The sequence below is a fragment of the Carassius carassius genome, chromosome 1 (genome assembly GCF_963082965.1).
Source record: "Carassius carassius chromosome 1, fCarCar2.1, whole genome shotgun sequence".
Taxonomy (NCBI): domain Eukaryota; kingdom Metazoa; phylum Chordata; class Actinopteri; order Cypriniformes; family Cyprinidae; genus Carassius; species Carassius carassius.
In genome coordinates this window covers 40,744,772-40,770,915 of record NC_081755.1, presented here as the reverse complement: position 1 = coordinate 40,770,915, position 26,144 = coordinate 40,744,772, and the positions used below count along the sequence as shown (strand labels likewise).

The 26,144-nt window shown below is 37.1% G+C and overlaps 1 protein-coding gene across 7 annotated transcripts in view; it reads right to left on the bottom strand.

Moving 5' to 3' along the window:
• The window catches only part of LOC132150331 (dedicator of cytokinesis protein 7-like), a 54,090-nt gene extending 28,146 nt beyond the window's left edge, over positions 1-25,944 (bottom strand). For all 7 annotated transcript variants that reach the window (XM_059559238.1, XM_059559240.1, XM_059559243.1 and 4 more), the window contains exons 1-14: positions 25,790-25,944; positions 15,843-15,930; positions 13,561-13,736; positions 12,309-12,377; positions 11,141-11,264; positions 9,714-9,926; positions 9,264-9,349; positions 7,762-7,828; positions 7,483-7,632; positions 6,531-6,611; positions 6,043-6,199; positions 4,277-4,401; positions 4,085-4,178; positions 3,840-4,002 (exon numbers count right to left, since the gene is read on the bottom strand). In XM_059559238.1, the coding sequence (XP_059415221.1) occupies positions 3,840-4,002; positions 4,085-4,178; positions 4,277-4,401; positions 6,043-6,199; positions 6,531-6,611; positions 7,483-7,632; positions 7,762-7,828; positions 9,264-9,349; positions 9,714-9,926; positions 11,141-11,264; positions 12,309-12,377; positions 13,561-13,736; positions 15,843-15,930; positions 25,790-25,839 (1,643 nt within the window). In that variant the 5' untranslated portion in view covers positions 25,840-25,944. The remainder of the gene's footprint in view (positions 1-3,839; positions 4,003-4,084; positions 4,179-4,276; positions 4,402-6,042; positions 6,200-6,530; positions 6,612-7,482; positions 7,633-7,761; positions 7,829-9,263; positions 9,350-9,713; positions 9,927-11,140; positions 11,265-12,308; positions 12,378-13,560; positions 13,737-15,842; positions 15,931-25,789) is intronic.
• Positions 25,945-26,144: the final 200 nt, after the last annotated feature.

The window sequence follows — 26,144 nt, the reverse complement described above, 5'->3', positions numbered from 1 at the left end:
TATCAACTATATGAGATGATGAGAAAGGTTTCTTAAGTAACAAATAAGCACACCAGAATGATTTCTTTAGGATTTACTGAAACAGTTTTTTTTTTTTTGTAGATAGAAAGGCCTTGTGATACAAACTTATTTATATAACAGTCATCAAACAACAATGATTTTTTTACTTTGCAAAAAAGTACCTGTGGTAAGAGATTCATCAGTTTGGCTGATTAAATTTAAAAAGGTTAAATAAAAAGTTTTTAGAATTGCATGGAAAAACTGTTTGTCCAGCTATAGACAGGCTCTAAAAACTGCCAGGGCCGAGCATCTCCACAAACACTTCTCGATATCATTAACTCGTCGTTATCTTTAGGTCACGTCCCAAAATCATTCAAGCTGGCGGTTATTAAGCCTCTTATTAAGAAAACACAACTAGATCCTAGTGAACTGGCAAATTATAGGCCTATTTCAAATCTTCCGTTTATGCCTAAAATTCTTGAAAACGTTGAGCCTGTTCAGTTGTGCTCCTTCCTGTTCCTTTGAGGAACAGTGATATAAATAGACATGAAAGGCACTGCGGATTACTCGACTTTACCCCAAATCAAACACTGAACAGGTGGCAAGAGCATGAACATGCAGGACTCCTGTAGGATCTCCCAGGCCTCCTGTGACGCTAAATACGATCATTGCATAATGCAGCAAACACTTGCAATCTCTTATCTATGTGCTTTTAAAATAGCACAGTCTCCATTTGATTCTGTGACAGAGGTGCTCTGAATGCCTTTGGGGTTAAAGGAGAAGAGTGCATTGGCAGACAGACCGCTAAGTACGTCCCTGGTTCAATACCACTAAACATCTGTCTGACCAACATAAGTCAAGGTCTCTCTCACACACAACTGTAAGCATAGTTCTGATTTGCTCACGTCTCAGCTGATTTCCCAATGTCCAACATGCATCATCACTGCTTATAAAAGCAGCAGCCTGTTGCAAAGCGTGCACATTAAAACAGCCTGTTTCCCTGCACCTGCGGCAGTCACAGTTTATTTCAGAAGAGGGCAGGATGCAGGCAGCTTTATGCATGGTGTTTACAGCTCTGTGTGTGAATGGGGTCTCCTCATCTCCGCTAAAGTCTGTCCAAGCCAGGGAAAAGCTGGCCTCCACAGATGAAGTGAACATCCTGATGTATGGCGTGCTGCAGTTCACCGAATCCCTGCACCACATGTACCAGAGCACAGAGGCCAGACTGGACTGCGTCATGAAAGCCATCAGCCGAACTGAGAGTGAGGTGAAGAGACTGGGGCATGACACGGAGGAGACTGCTAAAAATGAGCGACAGATTAAAGAAAAACTCCAGCTCCTTCAGGTAAAGCCTATATATTACTTGACCAATGACATATTGTGACAGACTACTGGCCAGGCTGATCAATAAGTTATCTGAAATTATCATCTAAAGTAACAGAAATAGTAGCTCAGTTCTAAAATATACCAACAATATTATAATTAATTAAGTATAGGGGAGGGGGTTAATTGTGCCACTTTTCACTTAAGTTATCTTCTAGGCAATATGTGCAAATTATAATTATACTCGCTATAATTATCTATCTATCTATCTATGAGAAATAAAATAGTAATGCACAATCCCTTTCCAAGGACCTTATTTTGACAGATTATTTAAATATCTTATTTGTTTCAAGAATATTTAAATGTAGCAAATAACATTATGTAAAAATAATAATAATTAGCCCGCAAAATTTTTAATTATAATAACAATTTATTAGTGTCATTAGTATCAGGCCTTGATTCATAGCAAAGATGCCACTGAATAAATATGTAAAACTATTTAAAATATTTTTTTATGTTGTTTGTATATAAATCAACGTGGAGATTCACAAACACACACATACATACAGACAGACACAGACACCAAATTGAGTAAATATTGTATTAAATAAAGGTTTGATTTACTTTATTAATATTGTAGATTTTTTGTCACTCTTATTTTATTCCTCATCTCATTATATTCATTTACTAACATAATCATACTGTAATTCTCACTTAGTGTACTGGGATCTGTGAGTCCATGAGGAGTTGGATTAGTGTGCTCAACAGCTGGTCTGTTTGCAGGCTCAGATGAAAGCGCTGGAGATTCAGGTCCATGAGAACAGAGATAAAGTCACCAGGGTGGAGCTGGAAGAGACACAGCTAAAGAGAAAGCTGAACAGTCTGGAGGTTAACCTAAACAGCTCTGTCCAAGACATGATCAAGGTAGTGAAGCCGCAGAACTGCCTTTCAATGAACACACTACAGTTTATCTGAAAATAACCAATAACCTCTTTTTGACAGGACACACCACTTAAAAACATCTCTAACCTAAAGGACCTGACGAAGTGGACACAAGAACAGAAACTGAAATTGAAGAATCAAAACCAGCAACTGGCTGATTTACAGAAACAGGTAAGCCTGAGTGCAGACTTGCTAGTAAACATGCGATCGCCTGTTAAATCATCATTTCATCTCAGTATTTGCTTCTCATTTCAGAATATGGTCTAACCACAAAAAAAAAAAAAAAATCACATATGAGGAGGAACCTACTCTCATCAACACTCCATTCATGGCACTGCAAACGGATCTCATGTACTACATGCGATAAATATGACACATATGTCCACTTTGCCAGCTGTTTTATACGCACATTGGGCCTCATTCATTAAGCCTTAACGAGAGTGAATTTTTGTAAAACATTTGAAACTGTGAAATGCTGCATGAAATTCCTGTGTTACAAATATTTAGCTACTTTTTGGTAGTGAATAATGTTTATAATAGCACAAAATATAATTTTATATATATGTAATATATATATGTAACTTATAACTTAATACTTTCTAACTTATAACTGAAGGAAAACAAAAGTTGTGTGTCGTCTTTTTCTGTTTTGAAACAATATTAATATGGCAAAAGTTAAAATTATTTACTTTATACGTAAATGTTCCTGGTCTTTTTATGCATGATAAAATCAGTACACACAGTTTTAAATAAATACTCAGAGTTTATATTTTCATAATCATTTAAAAAACTTCTCCACAGATGAATCAATGCAGACATTACCATGGCTCAATGGGTGGGCAAATATAAACTACCCAATAATTTTAGCAAAATGAAAGAAATAATCACCCACAAATGAAAAAATAAATAAATAAAAATGTCATGATGTACTCACCATTTATTCTATCCAACCCAAAAGAATAAATATATTCCATTCAGCAAAACCAGATGGAGATTTAACACTTTTAACATTTTTGAAGGAAGTCTCCTTTTATCACTAAAATTGCATTTACTTGATTTGAAATACAGTAATATTGTGAAATATTATTGCAATTTAAAATAAACGTTTTCTACTGTAATGCATTTTAAAATCTAATTTGTTCCAGAGATGCAAATCTGAATTTTCTGCATAATTACTCCAGTCTTACATGATCCTTTAGAAATCATTCTAACATGCATCTCTTTTTATAGAAGTATGATGAGTGATTTGGTGGGAAAGATAATAAAATGGATAACGGCTTGAATTTGAGTCTGTTCTGGCTATCATATCATATCAGCTATCATATGAATTCAGGCGACAGACTGTAGTTTTATGACACTCCATGATACCTATATGTGACCCTGGACCACAAAACCAGTCATAAGAGACAATTCTTTTCAACTGAGATTTTTACATAATCTAAAAGATGAACTGATGCATACAATGTATTGTTGGCTATTGCTACAAATATATCTGTGCTACTTATGACTTATTTTGTGCTCCTGGGTCACATATTGGCTGCTCTTTGACAGGCTGCTCTTGTGTGTGGACTGACCTGTAGGTAGTGTGTGGGGTGTAGACATGGCGAGCGGGAAACTCCAGCACTTCTTTGGTGGGGCGCACACGTGGGTCAGGGTAAGGCTTCACATGAAGCAGCTCTGGAGAAAGACAGTAGTGCGGGGACTCTGGAGCCGGGGAGATGTCTATCTTCAACTGAGCTAGACAGAAAGAGGCCGACAGAGTGTGAGAAAAGGCTTAAATAATAGAACTGCTTCAGTAAAAATAAGTGCGGACAGGTACCAGTCACAGGTCTGAGTCGACGCAGGACAGACGACGGCCTCCTCATGTCTGCCAGGAACTTATATAAGTCTTCATCACTCAATCTGTCTCCTTCCTGCAGCGGTACACAAACACTCAACATTCATTCAGTGGGTATATAATACTTTGTGATTATACACTACCATCAGAAATGTGCATGAATAGAGAACTGACCTGTTTGAAGAAATTGGTGACAGTGAGAGTCGCTGGACGGAAGTTAGTAAAGTTGCACATGTCCTCTCCTACACTCATCCTCTCAAATCCTTTCTTCTTCCTCTCATTCCACGTCCCCTTACGCTCTGTAAGGAATGACAAAATGCTGTTTGATAATAGTGTCATGCAACTAGGGCTCGGTAACACCTAGAATATTTATATTCAAATTTACTTTGTTAGCCATATAAAATGAACCAACTCTGTGAATATAGGATCCAATGGATCCTCTGCAGTGAATGGGTGCCATCAGAATGGGAGTCCAAACAGCTTATTAAAACTTCACAATAATCCACAAGTAACCCACATGACTAAAGTCCACCAGTTGACATCCTGAAAAGTGAAAAGCTTCATGTTTGCGATAATTCAAACATTAAAGCATTTTTAACTTCAAAATGCCACTTCAGTTTTCACTTGTAAATGGTGCTTGATCTGTGTATATTTTTCTTCTGATTTTGACCAAATGTAAAGATGTGGATTATTGTGATTCTCATTCTGACGGCACCCACTCACTACAGAGGGTCCATTGCTGTGAAGCAAGCGAAGTACTGCTAAATTTCTCCAACCCTGTTCAGATGAAAAAACAACTGTATCTACATATTGGATGGCCTGATGGGGAGTATATTTTCAGGGTAACAATTTAGAATACTGTTTTCTTTCTTACTACATTACTAATAAGGAATTATTGAAGAACTAACAGATGATTATTCATTAACACTTAACTCACTACTAAGGAAGATGTGTTAATTAATCAGTATGTAATATAATTGTATGATTATATTAAGTAACAGTTAGCTAATCAATAAATAATGTATTCTGTCATACCTCCTGAAGAACTACTATTAATTATCTACTAGTTAGGGTTCAAGAAAATTATTAATTGTTATTAGTAGTTACTTCATAGTTATTTTTCTTGAACCTTAACTAGTAGATAATTAATAGTAGTTCTTCAGAAGGTTATCACAGAATATATTAGTTACTGATTAGCTTACTGTTATTTAACACAATCATACAATTATATTACATACTGATTATTTAAGACATCTTCCTCAGGGCTCCATTGTGGGGCCTATTTTTTCACTATTATTTACTGTTTTATTTTTTTAAACACAGTATGTCTTATCTTTATGCTGATGATATTCAGATTTATTTGCCTATTAGATCTGGAGGATCAATTTCTCATTTATCTTTATTATTATGTCTTGAGGAGGTGAAGGGCTGATTAGAACAAAATCGCCTACAGCTAAATGCGAGGAAATCTGAAGTTATCATTTTTGGGCCAAATAAGGTTGACAGTAACATAAATTATGTTTTAGGTACATGGACAACATATGTGCAGTCCCAAATAAGGAATCTGGGTGTAATTTCTGACTCTGCTCTAACGTTTGACCATCAGATTAAATGTGTGGTCAAAAGTTGCTTCTTTCAGTTGAGGACTATTGCAAAAATGAAATCATTTTTGTCTGTTGCTAGCACAAGAAACTAATAAAAAAAAACATTACATCAAGTACAAAAAAAAAAAAAAAAGTACATTGAAGATGCATTTCTGGATCAAAATGTCTTGTAACTGAATATTGGAAAAAGGCTTACAAATATAAAAATGTACAGTTGTAAATATATTGGCCCTTATATGTGTTACTTTCAGAGACATCTTCAAAATGACTGGCTATAAAAAAGCAATAAAAAGTAAACTCTTAGCTGAGTTCAAATGTGTTGACTCTGGTTAATACCTGTATCTGAGTCTGAATCGGAGCGGTCCAGGCCTCCAGCACTGCTGACGATGTTCAGCAGATGAATCGCAGTCCAGGCGAAGGGCATGCGGAAACGACCCAGCCTAGTGCACATCTGCTCAGCCTGAGCCCTCAACTTCTCCAGCTTTTCCTTATGCTGTATGTAGACACACACATACACTTCAAGGTAAAAACCACTGAATCATTTCAGAATGTCCATCTGGGTTGTTACACAAACCCTGTGTGAAGGTGATGGGTGATTTATCGTGCCATTTCAAAAAGCCGAAAAAAGCAACTTGGCAACAGAATTGTACAGTGACAGACACAGGCTCCATCATCTACTGGACCTTGCTCATATTGAAGAAGATTAACAAATATTGCAGCAGTCCAGATCAAGTTGAGAAATCCCCCAGAGGATACCAAAATCATGCCAGATGTGTCTGATGAAATACTCATGCAAAAACCCTCATGTAAATCTTCACTCGTACCTTAGTGGAGTCTGATTCCTTCATGACCATGTACGGTTCACAGCATTCGCCGATGTCTCCCTGCTGAAGGACTTTCTCCAGCTGAAACACAAATACAGCAGAGCTTAACAAGAAGGATGTCTGGGGCTAAATGTAGATTTTTCATTTTTGAGAAGTCTCTTATTCTCACCAAGAATTTCTATTTGAATATATTTTGAAATGTAGTTTATTCCTGTAATGCAAAGGTGAATATTCAGCATCTTCACTCCAGTCTTCAGTGTTACATGATCCTTCAGAAATCATTCTAATATACTGATTTGCTGCTTTTCTAAATCAATGTTGAAAACAGCTTTGGCTGCTTAATATTTTTGTGGAAACTGTGATACATTACAATTAAATATCTTGGAATACATTAGACAAAAATAATAAAAATAATGCATTCAGCAAGAATGCATTCAATTTACAAAAAGTGACAGAAATATATTGTAACATTATAAATGTCTTCACTATTTTAAATAAGTGCTGTTCTTTTGAACTTATTATTCATCAAAGAATCCTGAAAAAAGTATGATGAATACTATTAAGCAGCAAATAATGGTTTCAAAATAGATGATAATAATAAGCACCATTATTAATAATTGAGCACTAACAATAATTAATATCTGATTTTTACATAATATGGGTTGAGCGTATTCAACTCAAAACAATCTGATTAAACTAATAATATACATACAACTGTACTTTTCACATTTTATTGAATATACTTTTGAGTAATCATTGAAAGTACAGAATGGAGAAATGTATATTGTATGAAATATAAAAACATTTGTGGTAAGGCCACTGAGAAAATGTTGGCACAGCAAGAAAAAAAAACCTAGAGACCTTATGCCTTATGACCTAGGGTCACTCTTGTCCTGCTCTGACCTTTGGTACCCTAAAGGACACGTGGCACAGCGCCCCCTGCTGGTCATACCTTAATGACTAGGAAGATGTCCGGAGACGGGTATGTGATGGAGAAGATCGTGGATCGCGCCAGTGTGGAAATGGCTACGTGTGGACAGTGGGGTCGCAGCAAGCTCTTCATCTGATCCGAGTTCAGGTCAAAGTGAAAATCCTCTGAAATCTGAGCATGGATGTGAAAGAGAAATGGCATATCAATGATCATGATCTCAATTACAGGAACCTGCTTGGAACCCACAAACTTTTCAGTAACTATACCAAGCATTTCGAGGTTAAGAACACCTTAACATACCTTCTTCTTGTCTCTGACATCATACAGAGCCAGTGATCCAAATATTGGCTCGATTTCAATCTCAAATCTAGAAGAACAACCACAGCAGGTCAGATCATACTGCAGCTGGCTTAACTGTTCAGGATGGATGCGTTACATCGCAATCAATGAATACAGTCACCAACTGAAGAATAAAGGGCCGTTCACACTGACACTGACGTTTACAGTGACAAGGAAGTTATTTTTGACAGAATACTCCAGTCAGGCCGAGGAAATAAATTAAATTAACCCATTTGACTCTAAGTATGTTTCCATCCACCAATTTTTAGGCACCTTTTTCGGATAATATTGCATGAAATAATAAAAAAGACGCATACAAGTTCTAAAAATGCACATAAAAAAACATGTGCTCTGCTAAATTGGATTAATTACTTATCTGGTAAGAAATAAATGAAAACAGTTTTAACAAATCGCATCAATGTGACTTCGCAATGGGACGGCATAGAGCCTAGGTCTGTGACAATAAATCGATGCAGAATCGATTCGTGGATGGATTCTGAGATCTTCCGAATGCATCATGATTCTCCTGGAATCGATTCCGAGCTTAGATTTTAACAGCAGATGGCGCTCTAATCTGGTTTTTATCTGCACACTCAAATGCTCATGAAGAAGAGCACTTGTGCATTCAGCTGAGTCTGTAATTTCACCTCGGCTCAGAATATGACACCAGATTAATGTAAACACAGCCTATATTTCGAAATTTATGAATTATTTTCGTTCAAGTGTGTAAGGATTTGGAAACAAGCAGAACATGGCTTTTTCTAAAGCATGCAGCGCCATCTGCTGTTCAAAACTAAGCTCAGAATACACTCGAGAAAGAATTGCGATGCATTCGGAAAATCTCAGAATTGATGCGGAATCATTTCTCGATTCGCGGTGCATTGATTTATTTTCCCAGCACTAATAAAACCGCACCAACCAACGGACCGATCTCACTGCACCGCATCTGAAATGTTGGTTTTGTCATTCTAAAATGCTTGAGCAAAGACTCTACAAAGTGCTTCATTATAATTAACTCCTAGAACTGCGTTCGCAAACAGCAGGGTCCAAAAATAAGACTACATTACTGCATTTTTTCTGCGTACTCTGAAGGTTGTAATTTATTGTATGCCAAAATTATAATATACAATGCCTTCACCTACTTCAGCAAATAACATTTTTCGTTGTGATATTTGGTGCAAGTTAATCAGTAAGGGACGATTTTGTTCTCTTCAACTCACTGGATGGAAACGGTGCTTTATTCGCAAACGATTTATGCGCCATTCCAATTTTGCACGCAGGTTTAATTCATAGCTTTGAATATAAACCGCTTCTGATTGAATCAGAAAAAGCCATTTTATCAGTATTTTCTTTGTGTATATTTATAGGTTTACTATATTTACTATTACATTCTGTAATAGTTTTCATAATAGTACCAACAATACAACTACTGCACGACTGAATGGGGAGGCTGAGAACCTTACTTGAGCGCCAAACACTTGACCATGATCCTCTGGCCGCTGTGCTCTTTGGGCACCTCTGGGATGGCGCACCTCTCGACGGCCTCGTCCTGTCAAACACAAAGAACCAACATTATGACTACGACTCAGTCTGCAGCACCATGGCAACGTTTGCTCAGTCATCAGAAACAATGTGTACACAGACATAAAGCGAGAGGATGAGCAGCGAAGATGCGGAGGAGCAAGAGACAGAGGTAAAACAAAGAAGATGTTTGACAAGATCAAACAAAATCGCAGATGGATCATCAGAGAGACGTCTCTGCTTTTGAACTTCAGCGTTTGACAGCTCTCCTACATAAAAGTGTTGAGTGTTACTCATCGTCTCCTACACACAAGACTCTACTTTCCTTTTCTACTTTCTTTCGCATATAGTCCTGAACTTTCTGTCTCACACTGTGTGTAATGATTTCAGACCTCATCCGGCGCGGGGTAAAGTCCCAGCAGATCAGCATGGCGGCACTGCTGGCGGTTTTCGGCGTTGCGCCGGTCCATGTCCTCTGCAGCCGTGCGCTCCAGCACAGAAGGCAGCAGCGCATCAGGAGTGGAGTTTTTCAGGTCAAATATACTGGAGGCCCAGCTCCCCCGCGGCGTATCATCCAGCGACACCGAGTGCCTCTTTGAGTCATCCTGCCACAGACAAACTCTGCATTAGGAGAACCCTTCTGAACGTTAGACTGACATTTTTATAATGACCATAACAATAACTAATCAATTATCCAACTAATTCCTTCCTTTCAAGGGATAGTTCATCCAAAAATGAAAATTCTGACATCATTTACTCACCATCAAAATGTTACAAACCTGTATGAGTTTCTTTCTTAGTGGAATACAAAAGAAGATATTTTGAAGAATGTTGGTTACCAAACAGCTGCAGGCAGCCATTGACTTCCAGTATGAAAAATTTAATAAAATAAAAAAAAATACTAAGTAAATAACTACCAGCAAATGAAGCTTCTTGAAAAGCTTCTTTTGTGTTCAACAGGAGAATGAAATTCATACAGGTTTGGAACCAGATTAGAATTTTTGGTTTAACTAGCCCTTTAACCTATTTACATTCAAAACAATAAAATAAAGTGTTGTATTTAGAACCATTCATGATTTCACAAAAACCATAATGACCATAATACAGGTATTTTCTTATAGGTATTATAACATCTTGAACAATTTGAATAATAAATACAATTTTAAGAAATCAAATAAAACAAATTAGTTTGATATACTTTGCTCATGTGAAAATTTATCCAATTTCAAGTTTGATTTCTAATACTGAATTTAATTAAATAATAAATGCAATGAAATAAATATTAAAATTTTGAGACATTTGAGACGTTTTGCTCACTTGAGGACTTTTTATGTATTGCCTTTTTGTTACTTTGTAAATGTAAACTTTGATTTTAAATAGACAAAACAATTACAAAGCCATTTATAATTTTACAAAGCCCAAAATTGGCATTTAATTAAATAACTACCATAAATAATATATAATAATATAATAAATAAATAATTTGAGACTTTTTGCTTACTTGAAGGTTTATTTATTATTATTTTTGTAATGATCACTTATCTATTTATACACATCAATTTATTTTCATTTACTTAAAAAAAACGGTTTGAGAGATTTTGTTCAGTTGAGATTTTTTATTAATTTCAGGCATTTTTTTCCCCACCACTTCCACTTGTATGTATAGTCACAGCTATGACAGTAAATGACTGGGAGAAGAATAGGGAAAATGACACGAGCCTGTGTTACCCAAAGAGCAGCGTGACTCAATGCATCACCATTAGGCCACATCTCCAAGCACTAGTGGGATTCTACGCACTGCATGCGTTTACGGTTTTACCTGCTCATCCTGCCGATCAATGGTGGCCTCATCCAGCTCATAGGTTTGTTTGACCAGTCCTTTCTGTTTCTCCCGCTGCCGCTCAGAGCTATGAGGCGTCTGTGTTGTGCTGTATCGCTGATACCTGAGAGAGCACAAAGCAGCATGTTTCCACTTCCTAAACAACTTGTCCTCCAGTAAGCATTCATGCAGTACAAAGCATAACCACACACAGACACACTCAGATGATGTTTATTAGGAACTTGAACCTTCTGGTTTAAAGGCTTTTAAGCAAAACCTCTTTTATTACCGGTATATAAATTAGTTTTGTAGACCACATAAATAGTACCAGTGTGTTAAATAATTTTTTGTAGATGGACTAATGAATAAAAAAAAAAGAAAAAAAAAAATGTCAGCAAGCACCCAGCATACACTATTGTTCAAATGACTGGGTCAAAAGATTTATTTCTTTATTTGAAAGAAATTAGCATTTCTATTGATATTCTATGAATAAAATTGATCAAAAGTGATGGGAAAGATATTTTATAGTGTTACAAAATATTTTATTTCAAATGCATGCTCTTCTAAACTTTGTACAATCAAAGATTATGAACAAAGTATAATATTAAGCAGTAGAACAGTTTTTAACACTGCTAATAATAAGAACAGTTTTTAATACGTCAGCACCAATAATAATTGATAACATTAAGCACTACATATTAGAATGATTTCTGAAGGATCATGTGACACTGAAGACTGGAGTAATGATCTTGAAAATTCAGCTTTGCATCACAGGAATAAATTACATTTTAAAATATACTTGAATAGAAATTAGGTATTTTAGATGACAATCATATTTCACAATATTGCTGTTTTTATTGTATTTTTGTCTAAATAAATACAGCCTTAAGCATAACAGACTCATTAAAAAAAAAATCTACAAACATGAAAAACATCTTCAAAATTGTTTACAAATATCCCAGGATGCACCTGAGTGAGTTTACTGAGAGGAAGTGTGCTGAGCTGGAAGAGCAGCTGAGATGTTTTGATTGGTCACTAAATAACTGCCATACTTCCATTTTTTTTACAAAGTTCTGATGATTTTACTCTCCAGATTTACAACTGTTACTGTTTGTGTATTTTATTTTATTTTTTTAGTCAAAGCTCCTGTAGAAGGAAGAACACTCACTTCCTCTGGATGATGAGCCAGTCGTCGGTGTAGACCCCCAGGGCATCCCTCACTCTGGGGTCCAGTGAGCTATCAACAGTGAGTACAAAGAGAACGTCAACCCCCAGATACCCTCAGAGCACTGACAGACAGCACAGCATGGTTGAAGCAAGATGGTGAGATTAGCTGACTAGCAGCGTGTGTGAGGAAGGGCAAGGTTCATTACAGTCTAGACATCTGCCGGTGTTTCTATTTCGGAAAGTGTTTAAATAATAATAATAATAAAAAAAAATAAAAAATAAAAGATTCAGATTTTTGTATTCGGTGTTCATCACAGTGCCAAATACAGGCTATTTATTTTCAAGCATGCCCTAGATATAGTTTGAAAGCGTTTTGATTCTTTATTGGTCAGTCAAACATGTTCATTAGTTAACATGAACCGCCAATGAAAAATCTTCTAAATATTCATTAATCTTAGGTTATTCCAATATTTATTAACACATTGTTAAAATCAAAAGGTGCAAGTGTTATTTAATGAAGTAAACATTGTATTTTTTTTTTTACCAAAGACTAATAACTTCTGTAGCAAATGTAGCTATCGCTCATTGTGAATGTAAACATTAAATAACATTAACTAATGAGATCTTATTGTAAAGCGATACTTATTGGTCTTTGTAATTCTTTTGCACTTTAATCTGTGTAAAATTTTGTACTTTATAAATTTTTTTGTGTATTGCTCTATTGTATTTTAAAATGTTCAGTTATTTTTGTTGTTAGAAGAAAGAAATTAAACCTGATATAGTTTATGACAACACTTTTGTGCAGCTAAATTGCAATATCATGATAATACCGTGTACTGTGATAAAAGCATTAGCAATCAATCGCAACTTGAAAATCTGATCCCTATTACAGTGTGGCGCGCGCATGTGTGTGTGTGTTTGTGTGTGTGGGCATTTTTTTTGTGACATATCAGGACACAACTCTGTATAATGACATGGGTATGACACCGGTATTACAAGGAGAGGGTGACTTATGAGGACATAACCCATGTCCCCATTTTTCAAAACACTTATAAATCATACAGAATGAGTTTTTTTGACAAAGTAAAAATGCACAAAGTTTCCTGTGAGGGTTAGGGTTAGGTGTAGGGCCATAGAATATACAGTTTGTACAATATAAAAACCATTACGCCTATGGGATGTCCCCACTTTTCACAAAAACAAACGTGTGTGTGTGTGTGTGTGTGTGTGTGTGTGTGCGATGAGCGACTCACTCCTCCTCCGGGACGGGCGGCTCTATCGTGGCACACTCTCTCTCCTGCAGCAGCAGCTCCAGGTCATCGCTGGGGAACTCCAGCAGCTGTCGGAGGGGTCCCGGCTCCGCTCCTGGAGGATGGCTGCTAACGTACTCCTCATAGTCCACCGGCTCCACTACCTCCGTCAGAGGCACCTAGAAGAGCACATCCATCACCTCAGGACCCAGACTCACAACGGACGTTAAGGCTAAATTATTGAATACCTGTGGGTCTAAGAAATTCAACTAACTTTTATTAACTAGTGCAATTTGTATACCATTCTCTTCATCATCTGAAGATTTTTTACTTTATTATTTTTGATCAAATTCAATCACGTTTCTTTCAGGATTCTCTGATGAACAGAAAGTCCAGAAGAACAGCATTTATTTGATAAATCTATATTTTGTAACAATATAAAAGTTTGTACTCTCACTTTTAATCAATTTAATGCATCCTTGCTTAATAAAACCATACTTATTTGATAACGATATGCCTATTTGGGTCTATGTATATGCTTTGTTCATTTATTTATTTTTTAAGATTAACAGTTTTTCCCCAAAAGAATTGTTAGATGCCAGTGTTTCCTGTTTGTCATAGTTATGAAAAGATTCGATTTCAAAAACGATTAAACTATATATTATGATTTTAAATCTGAATTTAACCGCAGAAAGATCTCCAAGTAAACATAGCTGTTAAGTCTGATTTTGTGGTAGCGGTTCTTCTTTAAATGAAATTATTATAATCTTAATTCAAGTGAATTAGGACTTTGAAAGTCTGACAGTTATCAGTGTTGAATCTGTAAAGTTAACCCAGCCTGCTGAAAATGATTAACATTTGAAAACATTTGTTAGAAAACTAATCAACAAAGTAATTCAATGTTACATTACTTCAATGATTTTGGCTAGTGGTCAGTTCAACTTCCCCTTTTCACTCCTATGTATAATCACATATATACAGAGGTCCCAACATTTATTTGGACACTTTGGTCACATTTAAAAATATCATGCCATTGAATTAGATACAACACATCCAACCAGCTGGCCTTGCAAACACAGATTTCTCAGAAGAACTTACATTTAAGAGCTATTTTTGACTCACTGACTTTTGATCGACTGGCGTCAAGGTGATTTTGAGTGACTGTGTGAAGTCATTTCTACTCGAGTTCACACAGGTGTCCAAACAGGTATAACCACAGCAGGAGAGAATCACATTAACTATAAACATGATCCACCTTGACAACAAGAAACTGTATAAATAGTTCTGTTTTCATTTTGAACAGTATATCTGTTGTTTTTTCATTAGAAATCTAAAGAAATGTGATTTTTTTTTAGCTTTAAAGGTATATTTGTGTTGTGGTTTTTTATTTTTGTTTTTTTAAATAGATGCCACTTGGATATATTACAGTTTAAACATTTGAAGTCAGCAAATTTTTTTTAGAAAGAAGTCTCTAATACTCGCCAAAGCTTGTTTATTTCATCACAATTACAGTAAAAACATTAATACTGCAAAATGTTACTACAATTTAAAACAGCTGGTTTTCTATTTTAATATATTTGAAAATGATTTCTTTCTTTCTGTGATGATAAAGCTGAATTTTCAGCATCATTGCCTTCAGTGTCGCGTGATCCTTCAGAAATCATTCTAATATGCTGATTTGGTGCTCAAGAAACACTTTTTATAATATTATTAATGTTGAAAGCGGTTGTGCTGCTTAATTTTTGAAGAAAAAAAAAACATTTTGTTTCATGACCGTCTGATAAATAGAAAGTTCAATAGAACAATACTTTCTGGATATATAATTATTTTGTAAGATCATAAATGTCTAATTTAGTGCTTCTAAGAACATAGAAACATACTGACCTCAAACAGTTGAATATAGCGTATATTACGCAAACCCATTTTTAAGTATATCTAGGTACATTTTGGGACCACTTTATATCCATTAATTAAATATTATTTTGTTTCTTGATGTAAAAACCTCAACAGTGCAAATGCATGTGACACTGCAAATACTTAAACATTAATTTTAGTCCTGATAAATTTCGGAAGAACAAGAGTATTGAATATAATACAGTACTGCACCAGATTAAATTCTGTATGAAAGTCTTTTTATGTGTGTGTGTGTGTGTGTGTGTGTCAATGCAAGTATTTTGTAAAGCATTAAATTACGCCCTGGTTCTTACTCAAGACCTGGCAGGAGCCCATATGACTGTGTGCAGACAAGCAGGAATATACATGAACACACACAAGTACACACTAACCGGTTGATGAGCTCCAGCACGTTTTTTGGACAACTGTGGAGAGCCATATTCCCGGGAAACCTGCTTCCTGACCTCAGACGCCACTGTCCTGTGAGAGACCCAGAAAGGGACATTTATTATATTTCCTTGATTTCATACAATCGCATCAGGAGCTCATATGTAGTGTCCAAATATCACAAAGATGATCGGGATCACAACGAATCAGACACAGACAGCGTGACGTGTTCACATCAGATATAGTGGCCAGAGCCAGCAGCTGTTTAGATGGCGAGGGTCAAACTCTGAATGTCTGAAGAGATGCTGAGCCGCTGGCAGAAAGCAGGCAGGACGCCACAGCTCTGCCAATTTGGGAACTAAAAGCAAATGAGAGGCTTTAATGCTCAAAAAAACCAATAACCCCTCATCCACTCAGAGATAGCCTGCAGCTGCTCCCTAACAAACTGAAATGGTCTCGTTCTCACAGAAAAACAGCTGCAGATGCTCCAGTTCCCTTCAAAACACACACGCCCCATCATTACTGCTGCTTGCTAAGGCAAGTATCCCTATTACTACAGCTCAACTTTAGAGTTGGGGATTTAAGACAAATTGTATCATGCATCTGATATTGTATGTACTGTAGGGGTGTAGCAGTATATTTAAAAAATGAAATATTGATACGTTACAGTACACACATAGTAGTTGGCCATACTACTTACACTTTAATGCCGGTTGCAATCCTTCATAAAACAGAAAGAGAGAAGATGCACTGGCTGTGTCCGAAATCACAGTCTCCGAGTAGGTACTTTGCGACCTTTAAAAAAAAAAGTGTGTGTGTATAGTATCCATTTAATCCCGGCCTACTACAATTGTCATGTTGTCACTGTCATATTATTTGTGTCACTTTACTCAATTCATAAATCCTCTCTCATGGCCTCATGGGATAGTAAGGAGTCCATCAGATGAACACTTCAGTGGAAATAGATCATCCATCATCATACTTCTCATAGTTTACTATTTTATGAATACGGTGAATTCAGACATACTACCCTTTTTTCGTTACTGTTTCTTGCATACTACTATTGATGTACATGTATACAAATAGTGTGGGTCTGTATGCAGGAAGATTATATATTTTGAATGCTTTTGTACAGTTATAGTTTATTAACTCTTACTTCTCCTCCCTATACTCATATTTTAAGTGCGATTCATTGGCCAAAAGAGAAAAAACCAAAAATAAACAAAGTTAAAGGTGAATTTGACTGATTGCACCCCCCCAGAGATAATTATATATTAAATATAAATATATAAATTAATTAATATTTAATATTATTATTATTATTATTAATAATATATATATATATATATATATATATATATATATATATATATATATATATATATATATATTTATTAAATATATTAAAAATATATAGGTTAAATATAGAAATTTCTAATCTATTGATATTGCAATGATTTTTTTTTTTTTACCACAATAATCTTGAGTGAAAATATGATATTGTGACAGCCTATATGTAGTTAACAGCTACATTTAATCAGCAGTTTGTTCTTCACTGTTTGTGCCAGATACATTAATGTAATCTATGGAAGCAGCATTATCAAATTTGTGTCTTATACAAAACCGATAACCGATAAATGGCCGATATTATAATTCTATAGTATTTTGCATAAATAAAGAAATAACTAGATTAATATTTTTTTATAATTCTGCAATAATTTTTTGGAAAATAATAATGAAATGAAAAAAAACAACAACACTAAAACGTTTTTTTTTTTTATTAAATCAAAGCTTCAGGTGAATTTAAGCATCACAACTAGAGCCCGACCGATATGGATTTTTGGGGGCCGATGCCGATGCCGATATTAACTCGAAAAGAGCCGATTTATAAGCCGATATTTTGATTTTAAAAATAATCTGGATATTAGACCCATTTCCTATAAACTGCATTTACACAACATTCAATAGCAAAATATCTGCCTGTTCTATGTATGTGGGCTGTATAAACCATTTTCCAGAATGGACTATGTTAAAAAAAAGCCTTAGATTACAGTCTCAATGACTAAACAATTGCACATCAAAAGTATATATTTTTTAATGATCAAAAAACAGTCTGGTTTTAAACATTTAACACTTTTACTTTCTTCCAGTTGAAGCTGGTTTTAACAGTCTGTGTGTTTACTGTAAATAAATTATAATACTAAAGTTAAAGTATTTGCATAAGTAGTCCCACACTTTGCTGCTACAGCATTCACCTTTTTCAGCCATCTGTAGGCAGAAAGAGAGACGGAGAAAGAATAAGCATGTGTATTAATAATATCACCATGTATCATTACTCATGTCATCATTAGAATTATAATAATAATAAACTGGGATCTCCTACATAGGCAAAAATGAGAAATATAAATATATTTTTTTATTTGTCAAGCAATAGGTATTACCTACTTATATTTAACAATATTATTTCAACATTTTCCTGTTATGTCTGTAAAGCTGCTTTGAAACAATATGTATAAAAAAAAAAAAAGCGCTTGTTCAGCTCACATTTATTTACATGTCCCCTCTGGTTTAATCATTTCTGACGCACCTACTGTAGTTACTGTAACTACACTATATTTGCTCTCACAGACACATTCACAACAGACCCGTATATCTTCTCCTCTTCTCTTTGTGCAGTCTGAATCAAAACCAGAGCATGTGAGCGGAGTGGAGCGCGAGCGAGCGGGGAGCGTGAGCGGGCGAGTCTTGCACAGAGCGCAGAGCGGCATTTTTAAAAGGACAGAGCGCTGGTTTCCCGCTCCAATTTCGCTCCGCTCACACCACGAGTCTGAAGCATGCTCAGTCAAGCCTGACCCAGAATCCATCTGTCTTTCACTGTCATCAACAGACTATTTTCATTCAAACCTCGGCTCACATTACTGCTCATGATGGAGTTCAAAAAGTACTTCAAGAAAGAAAATGAGAAATCATACAGGTGTACTATTAAAAAACTAACTAACAGTGATAATGGGGTACAAGAAAACGAATGTGGAGACATCGTTTCAGTAAGTAAAGATTCCTTTTGGAATCTGAAAAAGCACATCTCCCGAAAGCATGAAAGTGTGCTACGTGAACACGCAGGGAAGAAAGCAAAAGGTTAGCCAATTGAACTTGTAACAAAGTGTAAATTAAATATAGTGTAATATTCAAACAAATTTGTTTTGTTGTCACAGTAGGCCGTTTTATTTAATTTGTGTCGTCCGTGAACTTGTATTTGATAGAGCGAGAGGAGGAACAGCAGCAACAAGAGAAAACGGTTGAGGAATTCAAAAGTTTCTTCACTGCACGCAAAGGCCCAACCATAACAAGGGAGAGAAAAAGAGAGCTAGATGTAGCATTTTTTAAAATGATTTACATGGACTATGAACCGCTGAGTAAAGGAGAACGTGAAGGGATGCAACTCTTCGCCAGCGCAGCTCAACCGGGCTACACACCCCCATGCTACAATACCGTACGCGACACACTCATGCCACATGCTCTGGAAGAGATGGAAGCCAAACTGCGAGACCTACTGCAAAATGGTGATGGGCTCGTTCTGTCAGCGGACATTGGGACCAGTAGAAGAGGGCACAGCTTCCTTGGCATCGTGGCCAGTTTCATTGATGGGACGTTCCGGGGGCACACGTTTTTGTTGAGCTGTGAGCACATACAAGGGCACCACACCGCAGATCGCATTTACCAAAAGTATGAAAGTGTACTGAAATATTGGAACGTGCAACGACGTGTGATTCGTGTCGTCACTGACAGTGCCAGCAACATGATTAAGGCGTTTAACCTCCTCCCTGGCACTGAAGAGGAGGCGGAGGGTGAAGTGACCGCGGATGCCAGCAGCAGCGCTGAACATGAAGAGGAGGATGAGGAACCACCGCCGCCCTTGCAAGTCAGTGTGGAAGTGATAACAACCAATGTAGAAACTATGATAAATCAGTACTTTATTGTGTCAAATTTACATCTGAGATGCCCCATTCACATGCTTCAGCTAGCGATCAAAGATGCCGTTAACGAGCACGACAACATTAATAGGCTGTTAGTGAAAGTCAGCAAGCTTGTGAAAAGTGTACGCAAGAGCACCCTGAACACAGAGGAAACAGACCAATTAGGGGTCCGCCCCACAAATGCCTGCGCCACTCGATGGAGCAGCCAGCTTCGGATGATTCAGTCGGTCATCCGGTTGTTCCAAAAAGACCCGTTGTGGCAAAACAAACTCAAGTCTAATGTTGCTAACATCACCCTGAATCAAGTACGCCAGCTGACGCACCTTGTCAGTGTGCTGGCAGACCTCACAGAAAAAATGCAGAAGGAGCCGGGGAACCTGGGGATGATCCTCCGTGCTGTCACAGAAATCAAATCCCTGCTCACCGATGACACTCACGCTGCACTTCCAATGGGCATCGCTGCTTTTGCAGAAACACTGGCAAACAACGTGTCAACTCGCTATGGAATATACTATACTGATAAACATCTCATTTTAGCATCAGTGTTAGATCCCCGTTTCAAGACAGAATGGATAATCCGAGATGAGTCTGTATGCAACAAACTCGGGGAGATCCGTGACCTCCTCATAAAAGAAGCGGAGGAAATTAACGGTCCCAGGACATCCGAGACCGACACACCACCCGCCGCTGACCTGAATCCAGAGCCTGAACCAAAAAGAGCTCGCCTGTTCGGGTCATACTTCAGCGAGAAGCAACGCATTACCGAAGACGCCAAAGGTGAAGTTGAAAATTACCTCTCATCCCCGAGAAAGAACCCGGACGCAGATGTCATTCGATTTTGGAAAGAAAGCTCAACGTCTTTTCCCCGCCTGGCTAAAGTGGCTCGCATTGTGTTCAGCATCCCAAGCGGGTCGGCGAGCGCAGAGAGGGTTTTCTCCGCTGCTGGCCTGCTCTCAAGAAACCACCGCATGAGTCTGAAGCCTCAGACATTGTCCAAACTTGTGTTCTTGAAGGTGAACTCAAAAGAACTGTAGCAATTAATTTTTTATTTTTTTTTTGCACTCTGCGCAAAAGTTCAGTAAAGATTTTGGCCTAATAGTTAATTTAAAAAAATTTGATGTAGGGCTATAGCCTGTATATTTTTATTTATATAATTAGACCCTTTAATTCGTTTAATTTTACAGCATTTTATTTTTTTACAATTGACATTCCAATTTAAATTTAAATTAATCCTGCGCGCTGCGCAAAAAATCAGCTACGAGAATGTTGGCCTAATAGTGAGCCTAATTTACTTTTAAAACGTTTGTGGATTTTGTATATTTTTGTTTATATAGCCTACATTTTATTTATATTATTAGGCCCATTTATTATTTTAATTTTACAGAAGTTTGTGTACAATGAATGGATAGGCCTATAAGCCCATTTAAATTGTAATCGTGCGCATTGCGCAGAAGTTCAGTATTTAAAATTCTGGCCTAATAGTTAATTTACTTTTAAAACTTTGTATATTTTTGTTTATATCATTTTTATTTATATTATTAGGCCGATTTATTCGTTTAATTTTACAGGACTTTTTGTGACTAGCCTAATTTGTAATTTGAAATAAAACATTTCTATTTGAAAAATGTTGTTGTTGCTCATTAGTTCTTTAGGAGGTAAGGCTGTGGTCTAAGCTTAAAGTGATATAGCCTACATGTAGATTTTTTTCCTTTTTTGGAGCGAGCGGGGGGCGATTTGAGTGGAGCGCGAAGCAAACTGCGTTGAGCGCTGAGCGATAATGAGCGGAGCGGCCTGATGTAACTGAGCGGGGGAGCGGAGGGGTGAACAGTTCCGTGAGCGATGAGCGGAGATTCTCACCGCTCCACTCCGCTCATATGATCTGATCATAACATCGTCTTGCCTACTATTACCGGAAGATTACGGAATCACTTCGAAGTTGAATGGTTAACGTTAGTGTCATGAACACACCGCTGTCAATTTTGAGAAGAACCACCTTCAAACAAGTTAATAGCAAGCATTTAAGGGGCCTGCTAAAAAGGAAGCTATTAGCGTTAGAGTAACGTAACCAGCCTGAATTAACCAAATTGTTCTCTGGACCTGAGGGTAGCCTCTTCTTCCTTGCTTCTCTCTTAATTCTCATCAGCAGGACTAGCGCTATCGCTCGCTTCTTACAACGGGACAGATACATGTTTGCTGCTGACCGAAAGGAGGAGGAACAGACTATGAAAGAGCTCCCGCTAAACGTTTTTAAAACTCCGCCTATGCCATAGCGCAGCGCAAATCGTGTTGTATCTGAAGGGCAACGCTGAGCCCAGCGGCAAGCGCCATGCATACCGCGTACTGTGTGAAAGGCCCAATTACGCGGCCATTATGTGGGAAACACACCGCAATAGAATAAGAATAAGTTAAACGCTAACGTTATAGTTTGACCTCCTATTAACGTTCGCGCTCTTCCACTGATAAACATGGTATTAGCTTTGTGGCTAATCTAATATAGCAATGCATTAGCGGCTGTAAGTGATGTTACAGAATATTTAGAAGTGATAATGATAGGACCGTTAGCTAGAACTACCACACAGTTTTTATATACAGGGTATGAACTAAATCTACAATCATTTCACATGACGAACGACAGACTCACCGTCAAAACAGTTGATCGCTTTCTTCTGTAGTGGACTTCTGGCACTGTTGTTAACTCTGGAGCTGCAGAGCTCCCTCTGGTGGGCACACTATGCAACACTCATAACATGAGTGAAGCATGAGACTCTGTTTCTCATGTTTCATCGGCCGTTATAAATGCCGATGCCGATTTAAATGCAATTAGCTTATATCGGCCGATAATATCGGCCGGCCGATATATCGGTCGGGCTCTAATCACAACATTATAATTTATAGTACAATGAATATTCTAAGGGTGCACGATATAATCACCGATGATTAATGCGCATCTCATAAGTAAAGCCGGTTCTCTAATCAGCGGTAAATACCATCAGGTGCGTAATTTCACAGAGCAGCTATTACTACACAGAGCCATTGTTAACTGAGAAGCTGCACAAATCTACGTTCATTATCACCATTGATTTGCGCAGCTTATCAATTAACAACAGCTCCGTGTAGTAACAGCTGCTCTAAGTGAAATCACGCACCTGATGGAATTTACCGCTGATCAGATAACCGGCTTTACTGACGAGATGTGCATTAATCATCAGCCGATATATATCGGTGCACCATTTTTAGATTTGCTAAACATAGAACGGTGTTATTAAATTATTAGTGCTTTAAAGATGAACTGTAGGTAAGTGTTAGATGACAGCAAAGGTCATCTTAATGTAAAGTTAGGTGAAATGAGCATAATGATTAAATATCTGATTTCGAACCATACCGATAACTTCTAAATCTCTTTTATCTGCCGTGAACTGATATTTCCTGCATCCCAACACATCCACCCAGAACACCCAAACAAGTGCATAGCAATGTACACTTGTTAACATCTTAGCAACAACATGGCAGAACCTGGCAACCAATATCAACACCTTAGCAATACTTCCACATTTTTTTAACCCTAACCACTGCTGCAGTCCATGATCTCAAAGCACAAATCCAGACTTTGCTCTGCTAACAAAACTCTGCCGACTACAGCATCAGGCCCTCCTGTCATTCAAACAGCCCCGATGTGGTCCAAAGAGCGGATGTAGTCCCCTCCCAGGGGTCAATCCCCTGCAGTGATGAACCATTTCCTGACATTATAAAGCTGTGACTGTGAAGGGAAAAAACTGTTCGGACAAACTCCAAACTTGGCAGGCCAGCGGGGTCAAGCTGAAACAATAATAATAATATGCTGATCGGTTTACAGTGTGCAGCAAAGAATTAAGCGCATACAAATATGTAACCTGTGTTAAGTGTCGCAAAATCAGAGCTTACAGGAATTAGGGCTGCACAATTAATCGAATTTCTAACAGCGATTACAATTACAGATGCCACAATTACATAAATGTTCAAAGAAGCAGTTAATCAGTCAAAGTCCACTTATGATATTCTGCATGCTTAAGATGCTTTTTTTCTTTCTACATGTCATCTTAAGGGTTTTTCCCATTATTTCAGTGTTAGTTCAACATTATAATACCATGCATATTTTACCTTTTTATTTAAAAAAGAAACCAATCCAATGTATAGTTGACATTTGAGGCTCAAAACAAAAGAAAAGCAATAAAAGTTTTTCAGTTAAGTCTTTTCAGCTTGTTTATTTTCATATAAAAATATGGCATGCAGTAGCTTCAAACAAAGGTGCAAAGATCATTCATTAAATCGTAATTAATAAATCGCAATTACAATTTCATAGGAATAATGCACAATTCTGATTTTTGTCATAATCGTGCAGCCCTAGGGAATGCTACCCAAGACTGTGACTTCCTATTTCCTGCTTCAAAAGGAAAGAGGAAAACTAGTCTGCTCTAAAAGCAATGGGCGGAATGGAGCACACCACCCTTTCCTACATCCTCCTGCAGAGAAACAATGAGTCTGCTGCGCTCACAGAGGTGAAGACAGAGAAAGATAACTCATGAAATACAATCCTATGCACAGGTTTCATGCCTTTCAGGTGGGAAAAAAAGATGTCTATAAGGTCGAGACTGTGCATCAACAGTATCATGTACAGACCATATGGTATATGAATATAATTCTCATACAAAACCATGGTTTACATGGAAGTATAGTACAGTGCTTTTGTAAGAGATCACTTGATTACTTCCATCCACATACCAAAGATCTCAATTAGATTTCACTTTCCCATATGCTTTTGAACATGTACACTGGCTGCTGGAGTGATTTTAACCTCCTTATCAAATTATCAGTGTTGCTCCGATCTACGAGAATGAATGAAAACTACCGTATCAATCACTCCAAACAAATAAATAAACAACAAACAAGTGAATTAACCAATCACAGACACACTCAGTTTCTGCAAACCCAGGCAAGTTCCAGAGATGCTTTCTCAGCCAAAAGTGAGTTGATTCCCACAGAAGAAAAGCATCAACCCTTGATGAGCATGCAAGACTCACATAAAAGTGCAAAACAAATATGAAAAACACTAACTGATCAATCCATAATATCAGTCAACAGTCACATGAACACATTTTTTATTTCATGTTGCCCCTCTGACAGAAGAGCCATAAAACATGCCATATTACAGATACAACTACCATATTTAATATACAATGTTATAACGGTCTAATATTAATATAGTATGTGAGACTGGCATGTCATATACATATATATATATATATATATATATATATATATATATATATATATATATATATATATATATCACAGCTAAAAGTTAAAGCTCAAAAAAAATATATATATATATTTGTGGATTATTACTCTATACTTAACTACCTAAAAATGAACACATAATGAAAAAAATACACAATTGTTACTTAATTGTTTGCAACTATGTATTGGGTTTCTATTGAGCAACTGAGCAATTTTGACTGTACTTGTTTATAACCGTTTCAACTTTTACCTTAAATAACAACTCTTTTTATTGCGCTATGACTTAAATGTGTTTTTTTAAACGGACAGCAAGCCCTAAGCTCATTCCTGAGCTGTATCTAACTTGAATAGTTGAATAGTTAACAGTGTAGTTCCGATATCACTATCATATCACATTACACTACACTTCATGGCGCTCAATGCATCCTATTTTCACACACAAAAGTCTGATTATTTAAGATTTAAAGACGATACACACCATGCATTCGTTGCAAAGTACTTAAACGGGTTCACGTGTGAAACAGAAGTAGTTTAGTTGCAGTGTCACACTGTTGCAACGCCCGGTGAGTTGAACTAAACAAAAGGGTCATCCCTGTGTAACTCGTGGCGGATCTCTTTATCTTTCCCAGTCGAGTCAGTCCCGATGCGCGGGACAATTAATACACGACTCCTCTACCGTTTAACACTCGGTAAAGTTCACCTACCTGTTAATCTTGTGCGCAAAAGCTCTCCGCTCGCTGGGTAAAGTTGCCATCCCATCTAAACAGGGAGCGCTCCTTACAGTTTTCCTGTACTTTGGTATTATTATTGTGGAGCGGAGGCATAAGCTTCCTTGTGTCAGTTTTTGGGCGCATAACAGCGCCTCCTCACGGTCCGGGGGCGAATGGCGCTTATAGTAGCTCTTAGCTCACCAAACCGGTTTCCCATGACGCACCTGTCTGTCTGTCTCCAGGGATCTGCTGCGATGTTTATCGTTTCTGGATAGTTCAAGGTGATGAATGTTTTTCCTATTAAAGAGGAATAATGCTAACTCTGCAGACTATCGAAAACACCACAAGC